Source organism: Anolis sagrei, chromosome 3 (assembly GCF_037176765.1).
Source record: "Anolis sagrei isolate rAnoSag1 chromosome 3, rAnoSag1.mat, whole genome shotgun sequence".
In the NCBI taxonomy this organism is placed as follows: Eukaryota; Metazoa; Chordata; class Lepidosauria; order Squamata; family Dactyloidae; genus Anolis; species Anolis sagrei.
Window position 1 is genome coordinate 6,683,099 of NC_090023.1, and position 16,155 is coordinate 6,699,253.

The 16,155-nt window shown below is 49.3% G+C and overlaps 1 protein-coding gene across 2 annotated transcripts in view; it reads right to left on the reverse strand.

The window, feature by feature from the left end:
• The window catches only part of ARHGEF17 (Rho guanine nucleotide exchange factor 17), a 286,248-nt gene extending 277,778 nt beyond the window's left edge, over positions 1–8,470 (reverse strand). Inside the window, exon 1 of one of the 2 annotated variants that reach the window (XM_067466458.1) lies at positions 3,728–8,470. In XM_067466458.1, coding sequence (XP_067322559.1) covers positions 3,728–7,825 — 4,098 coding nt within the window. In that variant the 5' untranslated portion in view covers positions 7,826–8,470. The remainder of the gene's footprint in view (positions 1–3,727) is intronic. The other variant, XM_060771267.2, reaches the window with a different exon arrangement.
• Between the last annotated feature and the right edge of the window lie 7,685 nt (positions 8,471–16,155).

Consider the following 16,155-nt stretch of genomic DNA (forward strand, 5'->3'; position numbering starts at 1 on the left):
TCACCGCTCAAGCAGGGAGCTTTGAAATGGTTGAACAGAACCTCTCCAAAGCTCTAGGTGCTCTTACTGCCTATTACAGGGGAAACCATCTGATTCCTAATCCATCTAAAATGCAGATGTGTGCTTTTCATCTTAAGAACAGACAAGCAACTTGAGCTCTGAGGATGACCTGGGAAGGAATCCCACTGGAGCATTGCAGCACACCCAAATACCTGGGAGTACTTCTTGAATATCAAGCAGAACATGCGTGTTGGAAACAATATCATAGGAAAGCTGACTGGCACAGCCTGGGGATCTCAACCAGACACATTGAAAACATCTGCCCCTTGCATTTTGCTACTCTGCTGCTGAAAACGCATGCCCAGTGTGGAACACATCTCACCATGCAATCTCCCAACTAGGAACCAGGTGAGTCCTTGCAGACGGCCAATTCTCTCACACCTGAAGCGACTTGCAGTTTCTCAAGTCACTCCTGACACAACCAAAAAAAACACAAACAAACTAAAAGTTGTATTATTTTCTGTTCTATGAATCCCATGATTCCATAGCACATTCCAGAGGACAGGAGCAGGATTCAAAATGATCTTGACAGATTAGAGAGATGGGCCAAAACTAACAAAATGAAGTTCAACAATGACAAATGCAATATACTCCACTTTGGCAGGAAAAACGAAATGCAAAGGTACAAAATAGGGGAGGCCTGGCTCGAGAGCAGTACGTGTGAAAAAGATCTTGGAGTCCTTGTGGACAACAAGTTAAACATGAGCCAACAATGTGATGTCGCAGCAAAAAAAGCCCATGGGATTATGGCCTGCATCAAGAGGAGCATAGTGTCTAGATCTAGGGAAGTCATGCTACCCCTCTATTCCGCTTTGGTGAGACCACACCTGGAATATTGTGTCCAATTCTGGGCACCACAATGCAAGAGAGATATTGACAAGCTGGAATGTGTCCAGAGGAGAGCGACTAAAATGATAAAAAGTCTGGAGAACAAGCCCTATGAGGAGCGGCTTAAGGAGCTGGGCATGTTTAGCCTGAAGAAGAGAAGGCTGAGAGGAGATATGATAGCAGCCATGTATAAATATGTGAAAGGAAGCCACAGGGAGGAGGGAGCAAGCTTGTTTTCTGCTTCCCTGGAGATTAGGACGCAATGGAACAACGGCTTCAAACTACAAGAAAGGAGATTCCATCTGAACATGAGGAAGAACTTCCTGACTGTGAGAGCCGTTCAGCAGTGGAACTCTCTGCCCCGGAGTGTGGTGGAGGCTTCTTCTTTGGAGGCTTTTAAGCAGAGGCTGGATGACCATCTGTCAGGGGTGCTTTGAATGCAATATTCCTGCTTCTTGGCGGGGGGTTGGACTGGATGGCCCATGAGGTCTCTTCCAACTCTTTGATTCTATGATTCTAATGTGGTGTCAAACTGCATCGGTTGTACAGTGCAGCCACACCCCAAGACTGAACCCACTACAAGCTCCACTCATGTCCAAAGAATTCACCACTGTGACAGCCTCCTGAAGAAGAGTCAGGCATTGCTTTCCGACCATAAAACACTGACCTCATTACATACCAGTTACTGCTCCAGGAGTTACACACTCATGAGGATTATTAGGGAGACACAAATCAAAAACTCAGCAGCAACATCACAGCTCCGTGCTATAGTTTGCTTTCATGAGCTCATCTCTTCAGCTGGGTTTCTCCATATAATGTTTGCAAGGAGGAACACTTTCATCCTAGAGCTCGGAAAAGTGACTTTCGACACAGCATAACTCCCCGGTTCCCTCAGCCAGCATGGCCAGTAGCCATGTTGGATAAGGCACTCTCATCCAAATAAAGTAAGTTTTCGAGCTCTGATTCATCCTTGAAGTGTTATGGGCAACCATTTCCATAGCAAATCTTCATAAGCATGTGCCCGTTTGGGGTTTGCAGTTGAATCAGAGTTCAGCCTCAGTAGAAATGGACATTAACTTTGGAATCGACCCCAGTCACGCTTTCACAACTCTTGTTTTCAAAGGTGAAATCCTATCTACAAATATCACACTAAAGGCTAAGACTGAAATATCACATCATAATATCAGAGGAGAAACGAAGCGAGGAGGAACCCTGAAACTGAGCAGTAAGGCAAACCAACAAACAACAGTTTTGGGTAGTTGTAGGTTTTTTCGGGCTATATGGTCATGGTCTAGAGAGGCATTCTCTCCTGACGTTTCGCATGCATCTATGGCAAGCATCCTCAGAGGTAGTGGAACAGTTGTAGTCCAAAACACCTGGAGGGCCGAAATTTGCTCAGGCTTGGTGTAGATGCACCCAAAGAAACATTGGAGGTTGAAAATAAATTCACAACCAGGCCTGGTGTAGATGTTAGAACTAGGAAAAAGAGTTTAATGTTTCAACTGACCACCTTGATTAGCATATAATGGCCTGATAGTGCCTGGAGCAAACTTTTGTTGAGAGGTGATTAGATGTCCTTGTTTGTTTCCTCTCTGTTGTTGTGCTGTTGTAATTTTAGAGTTTTTTAACAGCACAACAGAGAGGAAACAAACAAGGACATCTAATCACCTCTCAACAAAAGTTTGCTCTAGGCACTGTCAGGCCATCATAGCCTGGAAGTGCCTGGAGCAATCTTTTGTTGAGAAGTGATTAGATGTCCCTGAAAGGCACTGCAGACTACTTCAACCAGAGAAGTCAGCCATAGCAGAGCACCTGATGAACCAACCTGGACACAGCATATTATTTGAGACCACTCTCACAACCACCATGTCAGACTACACAGAAAAGCCATTGAAATCCATAAGCATGTGGACAATTTCAACAGAAAGGAGGAAACAATGAAAATGAACAAAATCTGGCTGCCAGTTTTTAAAAAACTCTAAAATTAAAACAGCAGAGGGAAAACAATCAGGGACATCTAATCACCTCTCAACAAAAGATTTCTCCAGGCACTTCCAGGCCATCAAATGCTAATCAAGGTGGTCAGTTGAAACATTCACACCTAGCTCCAGCAGACAAGAGTCCTTTGTCCCACCCTGGTCATTCCACAGATATATAAACCCTTTTTCCTAGTTCCAACAGACCTCACTACCTCTGAGGATGCTTGCCATAGATGCAGACAAAACGTCAGGAGAGAATGCCTCTAGACCATGACCATATAGCCGAAAAAAACCTACAACAACCCAGTGATTCCGGCCATAAAAGCCTTCACAATACAAACAATAGTTTTGGCCAAAGGAACTTCCAAGTCCCAGGAATGCTTTCAGTCCAACCCAGTGAGATAAAGGTTTGTTTCAAGCACCCGTATTTTATATAATTTCAGAATTATGAAGACAAAGTCTAAGTGCGCAGGAGCAGTATTTGATCATGCAAGCATGTTGATCCTCATCTAAGGCCCATATGACCAACACACAACGTAGACAGAGACTGTTTGTTGTTTACTAGGGTGTTCTCAGGGCACTGAAGCCATAAAATCAAATGTGGTCGCCCTGGGCACATGATATTGCAGTCACAGCATTTCTAGCATAGCACAAATGGTAGAGTTCAGCAAAACAATACAGGCCATGGGGTGATATGTCAGGTATTAGCAAAACAAGGTTAATTGGGCCAATTACAGCAAACCAGCTCAATTTGTCACTCGTACTGTATGCCAACAACAATGTAAACACAACACAACTCAAACCAAAAGCAAAACTTCCAAATAACATTGTAAAAATGTACAAAAAGCCAGGGGACTCACCACTTGTGGTTTGCTTCTGCTGACGCCGGTGCCTGGATCTTCATGGTGCTTTGGACATCTGGGCAGCTTGGGTTCGGACGCGGTTGGTGTGGCGGGTGAAGATCTGGGTGTATCCACAGTGCCAGCAGAGGATGGCTCCCCTGAGTTAAGGGTCAACATGTAGTGCTTGGTGACATCCTCCAAGGATGGTGCTTGAAGAACAGGGTAGGGCTTCAAGGGAAGGCGGGAGAGCCCTGGTGGTGGGCCACCATGGAGGTTCTGGTTCGAGGATGCCGGTGGACTGGTGGTATCCCCAATGGGAATAAAGGTGGTGGGCTCACTGGTGTGGCGGACATGTTTGGAAGACGGTCTCGCTCTACTGAGAGCGGGAGTGATACTTGAGGTTTCAGGGGACTCTTCGTTTCTATGTTCCTGGCCATTGACCCTATTGGTGCGCTTCTTGGAGCTTCGTCGGACTATCCGGGGAGACAGAACATCCACCAGTTTGGGATCAAAGCTGTAGTTTTTAGTCTCTCCAACCATCTCGTCGTCTGACTGCGGGGGCAAAACATGCTCCGAGAGGGAGCCCAGCCGGCCTACTTCCTGTTCCCGTAGCTGATCCCTTTGCTCAGAGAGGATGGGCTCGCTGCTGGATGGAGGGATGCTCTGCTCCATCTCACTGATGGGTTCTCCAGGACCATCGAAACCTGCGCTGGCGAGCTCTCCACGCCGACTGGGATCGCTGAAGGACTTCTTCTTGATGGTCTTCCCATTCCCTTTCTCATCGATCACTTTATCCATGGCCCCAGGTTGGCTAACAATGTTCTGGATCACAGTGTTGTAGTCCTTGACGCCATCGCTGCAGACAGACAAGTCACTGGCAGCGCTGCCGGCACATTCGGACAGGGCCACAGCTGAGGATTCTGGGATGCCAGTCTTCGCATTCAGTGACCCAAGGAGGTTGCTATCGACTGAGAAGTTCTTGGAGTCCTCGGTGATGGAACACCTTCTGTGGGGCATGGGGTCACTCAAGGATCGGTAGGTTTCACCGTTGGGTTCCCCATTGCTTCCATTACTGGACTCAGAGCCATTGTTCCCCACTGATGGAAACTTCCTCCGGCGTCGAAGGGCGCTGGGAGTCAGTGGTGCCTCTAGCAACCCTTGGGGTGCCATTTTGTTATTGGGAAGGGTCTCATCCTTCTCATTATTTGGTCTGGTTGGGTGGCTTTGAAGTAGGGCCTCGTTGGTCTCTAACTGGCTGGTCTGACTCCCTCTTCTTTGGTTTGCTGCTTTCCATGCCTCAACCGATGGGTTGAGATAGCTATAGGGAGGGCCCGTCTCCACTTCGGTGACAATCCCCTCATCAGTCATGCTGGATTCGGGACCTGAGAGTTCTTCTAAGGATTTCCCACAGGAAAGGTTGCCTTCAGAATCAACTTTCTTCAAGCACTGCTCACAGCCATCTTCCAAGGCATCCTTCTTCTGCATTTCTGTGTCCCCTTCTCCCGCTTTCACATTACTTCTGTCCTTTGGGTCCGAAGCAAAGTTGTAATCATGCTGGGAGCCAATCTTACTAATCTTCTCAAAGACCTGCCTTGCTTCTTGAATGTACTGGTCTTGGATGATGACCGGCAGACCATCTCCCTCTCTGTCTCTGCCTGTCTCAGAAACGCCATCGTTGTAGTCATTAGTGGATTGCAGGGTGCTCAGGTACAACTCTGAAGAGCTTTGCTTCATGGTATTTTGGAGGAAGAATCTGCGGGGAACCTGTGGCTTATCGGAACAGGTAAAGGATTTGGCCCGCCTCAGAGTTGCTGTGAGGTCTTTCAGAGTGGGACGGCCACCCACTGCGCAACGGTTGAGTGGCTGAGCCTCACTTTGGGATCTTCCTGCCATTTGGTGCCCAGCTCCACTATGGTGGTACCTCTCATATCTATGGCTGCTTCCCGAAGTTGCTTCCGCTGGTTCATTGGCCCGGCTGCCTTTCTTCCTGGCCTTCAGTTCGGACAGATCTGATTTCAGGAAGTTGAGGAGGGCCAAAGTCTCTGTTGCAATGTCCGGGTTGGACATGGATTTTCTGTGCTTGGAGGACTCAACCGCCTCCAGGCCGCAGCGCTGCAGATTCTCAAAGGAAGGGAGTTCTTGTTTTGTTTTGACAATCCCCAACGGCAGCTTTGGACGGGCCCGGACCTGCGACTGGAGCCTTGCGAGGCTACTGCTTTGGTTGAAGCTTGGAGAGCGGAACACCCCGAGACCCCCCTGAAAGCTCCTGCTTTGGCCACTCCAGGACCCCCCCAACAACTCTTCCTCTTTCAGAGTCTCTGTACTTGAGTACCGACTGCTGCTTCGGGAGCCAGAAGGGCTTGGCACGAAAGGGGGGATGCTCACTTTGGAGACCCTGGAAACGTGAGGGAGGGGGGATGCCGAGGACAGTGGTCCTGGGGTGCTAAGCAGAGAGCTTTCTGACACGCCACGGGTGAAGAGCCTGTGCCCTTCTGTGCTGGCCATTGGGTTGCCATCACAGGGCAAGGCTGCAGCAGGAGTCAGCTCAGTCCTTTCCTCAGTGGGCAAGGGGCAGATGTACTGGCACAAGTCCTCCTGGGCCTTCAAGTGCCACTCCATGCCGGCTGAAAGATCACCCCTGAAGGCCTGGCCCTGGATTCCATCCTTCTTCCTCTGGGCGCAAGGTTTCTGGGAGGCCGACAAGCCTTCTCCTTCTTCATCCTCACTCCCCGAAGATCTCTCCAAAGATATCTGCCAACGGTTATCCTCAGAGGTGCCAAGGCTGGAACTCAAGGAACTTGGCTGGGAACCCTTTGGCCTGGACACCAGAAGTTCTTCCTCACTGCTGCTGGAAATCTCCCCTGGCCTTGGGCTGCTGCCTGTTGAGGAGACAGGAGCTGGGGCCACACAGCCAGGTCCAGCTGGGGATGGCTGGGCAGGAGAAGCAGGGCAAGCATGGAAACCATCCCACTGAAGATGGGGGGCCTGCGTTGGCGGCCTCTCACCCTCCCTTTGGGCAATGCCTCCTTGTGGAACTGCCCGACGGTGCCCCCGAAGTCCCGGATAAGGAATGCAGCTGCGGGGCGGTGGGGGTGGCGGGGTCTCCTTGTTGTGCTCCTCGTGGACAAAGTTTGCCCGCAATGAGGTGTCCATGCCAATGCCCCCTCGCTGCGATTGCGGGGCTGGAGGAGGAGGAGGGAACCCCCAATTCCCTGACCCCAAATCCCTACCTTTGGGAGATGCCCGGGGGCCCGACCCACCTTCCTGTGTGGCCTCACCTTTGGCCTGCGGTCGCCGAAAGCTCTCCCCAAAAAGTTTGCGCATCTCGTTGACTTTGGGCCAGTCGAGTGCGGACGATGCTTCCACGCTGCTCCTGGGGCTCAGTGTTTGGAGACTCCGAAGTGGCGGTGGAGGAGGAGAAGGAAGAGATGCGGAGGGTCCCTGAAGCCCCTCTTTGCCCCTTAGGTCAGCCTCATAGGTGGCAGCAGAGACCAGAAGAGGAGATGGAGCCTCTGGGCAACAACAGGTGCCTCTCTTCCCCAAAGTCCTGCCTTCCTGCGCCTCTGGAGGGGGTTCATCAAGGGAGGAGGCAGCTCCAGCGAGCAGGGAGGGTCGAGGGTCTGAGGCAGAAGCGAGGGCTCGTTCTCGTCCTTCGTTGCGCGCCTGCGGCTGCTGCTGCTCCTCGTCTTGCGCGTCGGAGCCCCGGGGCTCTCCAAAGCGCAAGGAAAGTTGGCGCACGGAAGGAGAAAGGCTCCTCACAGGCCGGTGGGAGGGCTCCGAAACGGGGAAAGAAGGAGCCGAGGAGGAGGAAGAGGAGGAGGAAGAGGAGGTCTTGGCCACGTTGCGGGAAAGGACGCTGAAAGAAGCCGCTCGGACGGGCGATCTCCGCCCCAGGATGGCCGGCGCGCTTGGCTGGTGCGCCTTTACGCACGGCGCTTGGCACGGGGAGTGCGCCTCTGGCACAGGCACGGGCACGGGTGGCGTGGGCTCCTCCCGGGACCCTCCTCCTTCTCCCCCCTCCTCCCCCGTGGGCCCGATCCTCCGCCCCAAACGCTTGGCGGAGAGGCTGCGGTGCAAAGCGCTGCTCTTCTCCAAAAGGTCCCTCCTCTCCGCCATTGTTTGGGAAAGGGTCCCCAGCTCTCCAAAAGCTCTCCAAAAGCTTCCCACAAGGCAAACCTCTCTCTCTTTCTCTCTCTCTCTCTCTCTCTCTCCTCAGCGGCCTTGACTCCCGTGGAAAGGAAGGAGAAGAGGGGAGAAGGGGCAACCCAAAAAGACCCAAACAATCCAAGAGTTTGCAAGAGAAACCTTGGCAGGACGCGCTCAGAGGAGGGGAACAAAAGCCAGCCAAGGAAGGAGACCCCAACACAGATCCAAGTCCCGGGAAAACGATGGGATTCGAGAGATCCCCGGATCCTCCTTCCTCTTCTCCTCCTCCTCCTTCTCTCCAAGAAGCCACACAAAGGTTGGAAGGAGGGAGCGAGGCCAAACTTTTCAGGCCGGCGGAGAAGAATGAAGGCGGCTGGCTCAGAGGGCGAGGGGCGCGGGCATCTTTGGAGGAGGGGGCCCCATGCCGCCAGCCCCTCTCTCCTCCTCCTCCTCACGGCCAGGCCATGCCAGGGTCCCCGGGTGTGGGCCAAGGCTGCCCCTCTTCCTCGCTGGCCTTGGGGGCTGCCGGGCTTCTTCCTCTCTCCTCCCCCTTCCTGGGCTCCCTTCCTCCTTCCCTGCTTTCTCTTCTTCCAATCCCCCCCGCAGCCAGCATTTCACATCAACTTTCCCCCTCAAGAGGCGTGGTTTCTCTCCTTCAGAGAAGGGGGGATGGTCTCTTGCAAGGAAGGCAAGGGGGAAGGAAAACTCTGGGAACGTTTCTCTTGTGCAGAAGAAGAGGAGGAGGAGGAGGAGGAAATGATGAGCACAATACCTCCTCTTCTCCCTCAGGATTAGGTCCTTAAAGGGAAAACAATGCACATTTGGGCCTAAGAATATTTGGGTCTTCCAGTGTCAGCTTCATCCAATTGGGTTGGAAGACCTATAGAATCCTGGAGTTGGAAGGGACCTCATGGGTCATCCAGTCCACTCCCATTCTGCATTCAAAGCACTCCCGACAGATGGCCATCCAGCCTCTGTTTCAAAGCCTCCAAAGAAGGAGCCTGCACCACACTCCGAGGCAGAGAGTTCCACTGCTGTACAGCTCTCCCAGTCAGGAAGTTCATAGAATCATAGAATCAAAGAGTTGGAAGAGACCTCATGGGCCATCCAGTCCAACCCCATTCTGCCAAGAAGCAGGAATATTGGATTCAAATCACCCCTGACAGATGGCCATCCAACCCCTGTTTAAAAGCTTCCAAACAACTTTACGTTCCTTCTCAAACAATTCAAAATTATTATTAGTAAGAGTTTGCTAATGTCTGTTATCAATGCGGATGCTTAACCACAAAGCTGCCTCTGGGCTTTTCCCCTTGAAATCCCAGGACCGATCTTGCATTTAAAAGATGGCATTTCCTAGTTCATAGAATCATAGAATCCAAGAGTTGGAAGAGACCTCCTGGGCCATCCAGTCCAACCCCATTCTGCCAAGAAGCAGGAATGTTGCATTCAAATCACCCCTGACAGATGGCCACCCAGCCTCTGTTTAAAAGCTTCCAAAGAAGGAGCCTCCACCACACTCCGAGGCAGAGAGTTCCCCTGCTGAACGGCTCTCACAGTCAGGAAGTTCTTCCTCATGTTCAGATGGAATCTCCTCTCTTGTAGTTTGAAGCCATTGTTCCATTGCATCCTAGTCTCCAGGGAAGCAGAAAACAAGCTTGCTCCCTCCTCCCTGTGGCTTCCTCTCACATATTTATACATGGCTCTCATCATATCTCCTCTCATCCTTCTCTTCTTCAGACTAAACATGCCCAGATCCTTAAGCCGCTCCTCATAGGGCTTGTTCTCCAGACCCTTGATCATTTTAGTCGCCCTCCTCTGGACACATTCCAGCTTGTCAATATCTTCAATTGTGGTGCCCAGAATTGGACACAGTATTCCAGGTGTGGTCTGACCAAGGCAGAATAGAGCACGGGGAGCATATCTTCCCTGGATCTAGACACTAGACTCCTATTGATGCAGACCAAAATCCCATTGGCTTTTTTTGCTGCCACATCACATTGTTGGCTCATGTTTAACTTGTCCACGAGGACTCCAAGATCTTTTTCACTCGTACTACTCTTGAGCCATCCAGTCCAACCCCTGCCAAGAAGCAGGAATGTTGCATTCAAAGCACTCCCGACAGATGGCCATCCAGCCTCTGTTTCAAAGCCTCCAAAGAAGGAGCCTCCGGCACACTCTGAGGCAAAGAGTTCCACTGCGGAACGGCTCTCATAGTCATGAAGTTCTTCCCAATGTTCAGATGGAATCTTCTTTCTTGTAGTTTGAAGCCATTGTGCCGCGTGCTAGTCTCCACGGCAGCTGAAAACAAGGTGCTCCCTCAACCCTATGACATATTCCCCTCAAATCTTGATGTTGTTCATTTGTTCAGTCGTCTCCGACTCTTCGTGACCTCATGGACCAGCCCACGCAAGAGCTCCCTGTCAGCCGTCACCACCCCCAGCTCCTTCAAGGTCAGTCCAGTCACTTCAAGGATGCCATCCATCCATCTTGCCCTTGGTCGGCCCCTCTTCCTTTTGCCTTCCACTTTCCCCAGCATAATTGTCTTCTCTAGGCTTTGCTGTCTCCTCATGATGTGGCCAAAGGACTTCAGCTTTGTCTCTAGTCTCCTTCCCTCCAGTGAGCAGTCGGGCTTTATTTCCTGGAGGATGGACTGGTTGGATCTTCTGGTGGTCCAAGGCACTCTCAGAACTTTCCTCCAACACCACAGTTCAAAAGCATCTCTCTTCCTTCGCTCAGCCTTCCCTAAGGTCCAGCTCTCACATCCGTAGGTTACTACAGGGATGTATAGTTCACCTAAAATCAAAGAGCATTCTGAACTCCACCAATGATGGTATTGAACCAAATATGGCACACAGAACTCCCACGACGAACAGAAAATATATATCAATGATTGGTTGGAGGGGGGGGGGGGGATACTGTTTGCTTACTGTTGAAAATTACCTAGGGCCGCCTCTGCCTCCAACACACTCCAAGGCAGAGAGTTCCACTGTTGAACGGCTCTCACAGTCAGGAAGTTCTTCTTAATGTTCAGATGGAATCTCCTTTCTTGTAGTTTGAAGCCATTGCTCCGTGTCCTAGTCTCCAGGGCAGCAAAAAACAAGGTGCTCCCTCAACCCTATGACATATTCCCCTCAAATCTTGATACATGGCCCTCATCATATCACCTCTCAGCCTTCTCTTCTTTAGGCTAAATATGCCCAGCTCTTTAAGCCACTCCTCATAGGGCTTGTTCTCCAAACCTATAAAGCCCTAAACGGTTCTGGCCCAGTTTACTTGTCCGAATGCATCTCTCTCTACATCCCACCTCGCAGTTTAAGATCATCCAGGAAGGCCCTGCTCTCGCTCCCGCCAGCATCACAAATGCATTTGACGGGGATAAGAAACAGGGCCTTCTTGGCAGTGCCCCCCCACCACTTGTGGAACCCGCTTCCCACTGAGGCAAGATCAGCTCCATCTCTCCTATCATTTAGGAACAAATTGAAGTTGTGGTCCTGGGACCAGGATTTTGGACAACAGACTTTGGACATGGAATTGGATATGGGACTGGAATGATGATACGGCTATTAATACTGTTTTTTACTGGGTTGTTTTAGGGATTTTCGGGCTATATGGCCATGGTCTAGAGGCATTCTCTCCTGACGTTTCGCCTGCATCTATGGCAAGCATCCTGAGGATGCATCTAGACCATGGCCATATAGCCCGAAAAACCCTACAACAACCCAGTGACTCCGGCCATGTAAGCCTTCGACAATACACTGTTTTGTACTGATTTAATGAATGTTTTACTTATTGTTTTAATTGTTATTATATTGCAGCATTGAATTGCTGCCAAATGTAAGCCATCCTGAATCCCCCTTCGGAGGTTGAGAAGAACAGGATAGAAATACCAGAAACAAACAAACAAACAAACAAACAATAATAATAGTTCACATACAATCAAAGAACATTCTAATGCTAATCAAGGTAGCCAATTGAAACATTCTCACCTAGCTCCAACAGACAAGAGTTCTTTCTCCCACTCTGGACTTTCCACAGATACATAAACCCAATTTTCCTAGTTCCAACAGACCTCACAACCTCTGAGGATGCTTGCCATAGATGCAGGCAAACCGACAGGAGAGAACGCTTCTAGAACATGGCCATATAGCCCAAAATACCTACAACAACCAAACATTCTGCATTCCCCCAATGATGGAATTGAACAAAACTTGGTACACAGGACTCCCATGACTAGCAGAAAATACTGGAAGGGTTTGGTGGGCATTGACCTTGAGTTTGGGAGTTGTAGTTCATCTATATCCAGAGAGCACTGTGGACTCAAACAATGATTGATCTGGACCAAACTTGGCACGAACACTCAGTATGCCCAACTGTGAAGACTGGTGGAGTTTGGAGGAAAATAGACCTAACAATTGGGGGTCATAGTTGCTGGGATTTATAATTCACCTAAACTCAAAGAGCATTCTGAACCCCAGCAACGATAGAATTGGGCCTGACTTTACCAAGGTCATGACAGCGGTGGCGGCTCACTTACAGGTGAAAGGGATCACGGTGTTTCCTTACATCGATGATTGGTTGGTTGTTGGAGCCTCTCGCTCACAACTCTAAAACAGAGTGAACACTTCCCAAAAAAGTCCTCTTATGTGATTCTATAACCAGCAGAAGTCAACCATGGAATCATGCTGGAAGACCTAGAAATTCCTAGAAAGCAATACCTTTATTCACGGTTTTCCACTTTCACAGGTGAATGTTGAGGGCTGACTGTAATGCAGTTCAACCCCACTCGAACTGCCATGGCTCAATGCTGTTGTAAATTTACAATGTCTTTAACTTTCTCTAACAAAGAGTGCTAGTGCCTCACCAAACTATAAATCCCAGAATTCCATGGCATTGCGCCATGACAGTTCAAGTGGTATTAAACAGCATTTATTGATAAAGGTAAAGTTTTTCCCCTGACATGAAGTCCAGTTGAGTCGGACATGAGTAGTCCAATGTCCACTGGTTAGCTGCTACTATTGGAATAAAGTAGGGAAAATTACTTTTTTTTAATGGATTCCTCTGAGTGTCTCACTTGTAAGCAAGTTCCCCTATGAAAGCAATTCATTTTGCTTTCCTGGTGCACTGCTCTGTTATGGTTTGAGGGCATTGGATGATGCATTCAACTGGGCACCATAGCTATTCAACACCAGGTTTGTGTATCCCAACTGGTGCATGACTCCATATGCGGCGTTGTTTTTTTGCAAGTCTTTAAAGCCTTCTCGCACTGGTGGTGACTCAACGAACTACAACTCCCATGATTCTATAGCATGGCAGTTCAAGTGGGATCAAACTGCATTCATTCTTCCATGTTGATTCACTCTGACGGAGAAGTTCTCTTGGATCTTGGAGATTAGTTTCAATGGTGGATGTGCAAGAGAACTTCCTGTTAGAACCCAAATTTGATGCCTCCAGGCAAGAGTTTGCAATTCCCACCATTCCTAACAGCCTCGGGCCCTTTCCATGTCGATTCACTCTGATGGAGAAGTTCTCTTGGATCTTTGAGATTAGTTTCAATGGTGGATGTGCAAGAGAACTTCCTGTTAGAACCCAAATTTGACACCTCCAGGTGTTTTGGACTCCAACTCCCACCATTCCTAACAGCCTTGGGCCCTTTCCATGTCAATTCACTCTGATGGAGAAGTTCTCGTGGATCTTGGAGATCAGTTTCAATGATGGATGTGCAAGAGAACTTCCTTTTAGAACCCAAATTTGACACCTCCAGGTGTTTTGGACTCCAATTCCCACCATTCCTAACAGCCTCGGGCCCTTTCCATGTTGATTCACTCTGATGGAGAAGTTCTCTTGGCTTGTTGTAGGTTTTTTCGGGCTATATGGCCATGTTCTAGAGGCATTCTCTCCTGACATTTTGCCTGCATCTATGGCAAGCATCCTCAGAGGTAGTGAGGTCTGTTGGAACTAGGAAAATGGGTTTATATATCTGTGGAATGACCAGGGTGGGACAAAGAACTCTGGTCTGTTGGAGCTAGGTGTGAATGTTTCAGCTGACCATCTTGATTGCCATTTGATGGCCTGGCAGTGCCTGGGGCAATTTTTGTTAACAACAGACCAGAGTCCTTTGTCCCACCCTGGTCAGTGAGGTGGGAAAAGGCTGAGGGGGAAAAGGAAAGGGTCTGAGGCTGTTAGGAATGCTGGGAGTTGGAGTCCAAACCATCTGGAGGAAGGGCCCAAGTTTGCCCAAGCCTGTGCTAGATGGTAGCTTTGTTCTGCCAGTTCCCTCCTTCTCTCTCTCTCTCTCTCTCTTTCCTTCTGTGTTTATATTACGTATCTTTTGGCTCTTGCCCAAATCAATGTTCTTTCTCTCCTTCTCCCCCTTCTTCCCTTCCAGCCCCACATTCTCACAGATTCGGAGGAAGCAAAGCCGGAGTTCAAGGGGGAGGGAGTTGATCTTTGCTCCTTGCTGAGGTCAGGACCAAAACTCCAAGAGAGAAAGAGAGAGAGAGATCTTGGAATGGGATGGGAGGCAAACAGCGTTGCTTTGCACACAACTCTGGTGGATTTTTCTTTCTCATCAGAGGCCTTGAGGGAAACAAATGCCTGGTTTCGTCCAGAAAGGGGATTTGGGCACCACCTACCGATCAAAAGCTTGAAAGGAGAAGTAGCAGAATTGTCATCTCTTAACACAGTGTTTCTCAACCTTCCTAATGTTATGACCACTTAATACAGTTCCGTGTCTCTCAACCTTCCTAATGCTATGACCACTTAATACAGTTCCGTGTCTCTCAACCTTCCTAATGCTATGACCACTTAATACAGTTCCGTGTCTCTCAATCTTCCTAATGCTATGACCACTTAATACAGTTCCTCATGTTGGGGTGACCCCCAACCATAACGTTATTTTCGTTGCTAATTCATAACTGTCATGTGCTAATTCATAACTGTCAATTTGGGTATATCAGGTATGCATACCAAGTTTAGCCCAGATCCATCATTGTTTGGGTTCATAGAATCATAGAGTTGGAAGAGACCTCGTGGGCCATCCAGTCCAATCTCATTCTGCCAAGAAGTAGGACAATTGCGTTCAAAGCACCCCTGACAGATGGCCATTCATAGTGTACTCTGGGTGTAGGTGAACTACAAGTCCTATAAATCCCTCCAAAGACCTCCAGTACGTTTAGTTGGTTATGAGGGTTTTGTGTGCCAAGTTAGTTCCAGGTCCATCATTGGTGGAGTTCAGAGTGCTCTTAGATTGCAGGTGAACTATAAATCCAAGTATCTACATCTCTCTCCCCCCCCCCCTCCCAAAGTATTCCAATTTGGGCATATCGGGTATGTGTGTTAAGTTTGGACCAGATCCATCGTTGTTCGGTTTCACAATGCTCTCTGGATGTAGGTGAACTACAACTCCTATAAATTCCTCCAAAGACCTCCAGTATGTTTAGTTGGTTATTTATTTTATTTATTTATTTGGGGTTCTTTTACGCCGCCCTTCTCACCCCGAAGGGGACTCAGGGCGGCTTACACAAGCAAAGGCACAATTTGATGCCTGCATCATAAAACAATCGTACACAAAATTACATCAATACACAGTTAACAACAATTTATGCATTATAAACATAAAATCAATAAAACCAAATACAAACCCAACTTCTCCTCTTACATGGTCAGCGTTCGCTACTCATAGATCTAGTTTTACGTTCCACTTCATCAATCCTGCTGGTCTTACTCGCCTGGTTGTCTGATTTAATTGCCGGAGTGCCCAAAGGCCTGGTCCCATAACCAAGTCTTCACCCTTCTCCTAAAGGCGAGGAGGGATGATGATGCCCTGATTTCCCCCAGGAGTGAGTTCCACGGGTGAGGGGCCACCACTGAGAAAGCCCTGCTCCTCGTCCCCACCAGCCTCACTTGTGACAGTGGTGGGGTCGATAGCAGGGCTTCCCCAGATGATCTCAGACTCCGAGGTGGGACGTAGAGGGAGATACGTTCGGACAGATACACTGGACCGGAACCGTACAGGGTTTTGTAGGTCAAAACCAGCACCTTGAATTGTGCTCGGAACTGAATCGGCAGCCAGTGGAGCTGGTACAGCAGGGGGGTGGTATGCTCCCTGTATGTCGCTCCGGTGAGCAATCTGGCTGCCGCTCGCCGGACTTGTTGAAGTTTCTGAACAGTTTTCAAGGGCAACCCCACATAGAGCGCATTGCAGTAGTCTATTCGGGATGTAACAAGAGCGTGGACCACATGAGGGTTTTGTGTGCCAAGTTAGTTCCAGGTCCATCATTGGTGGAGTTCAGAGTGCTCTT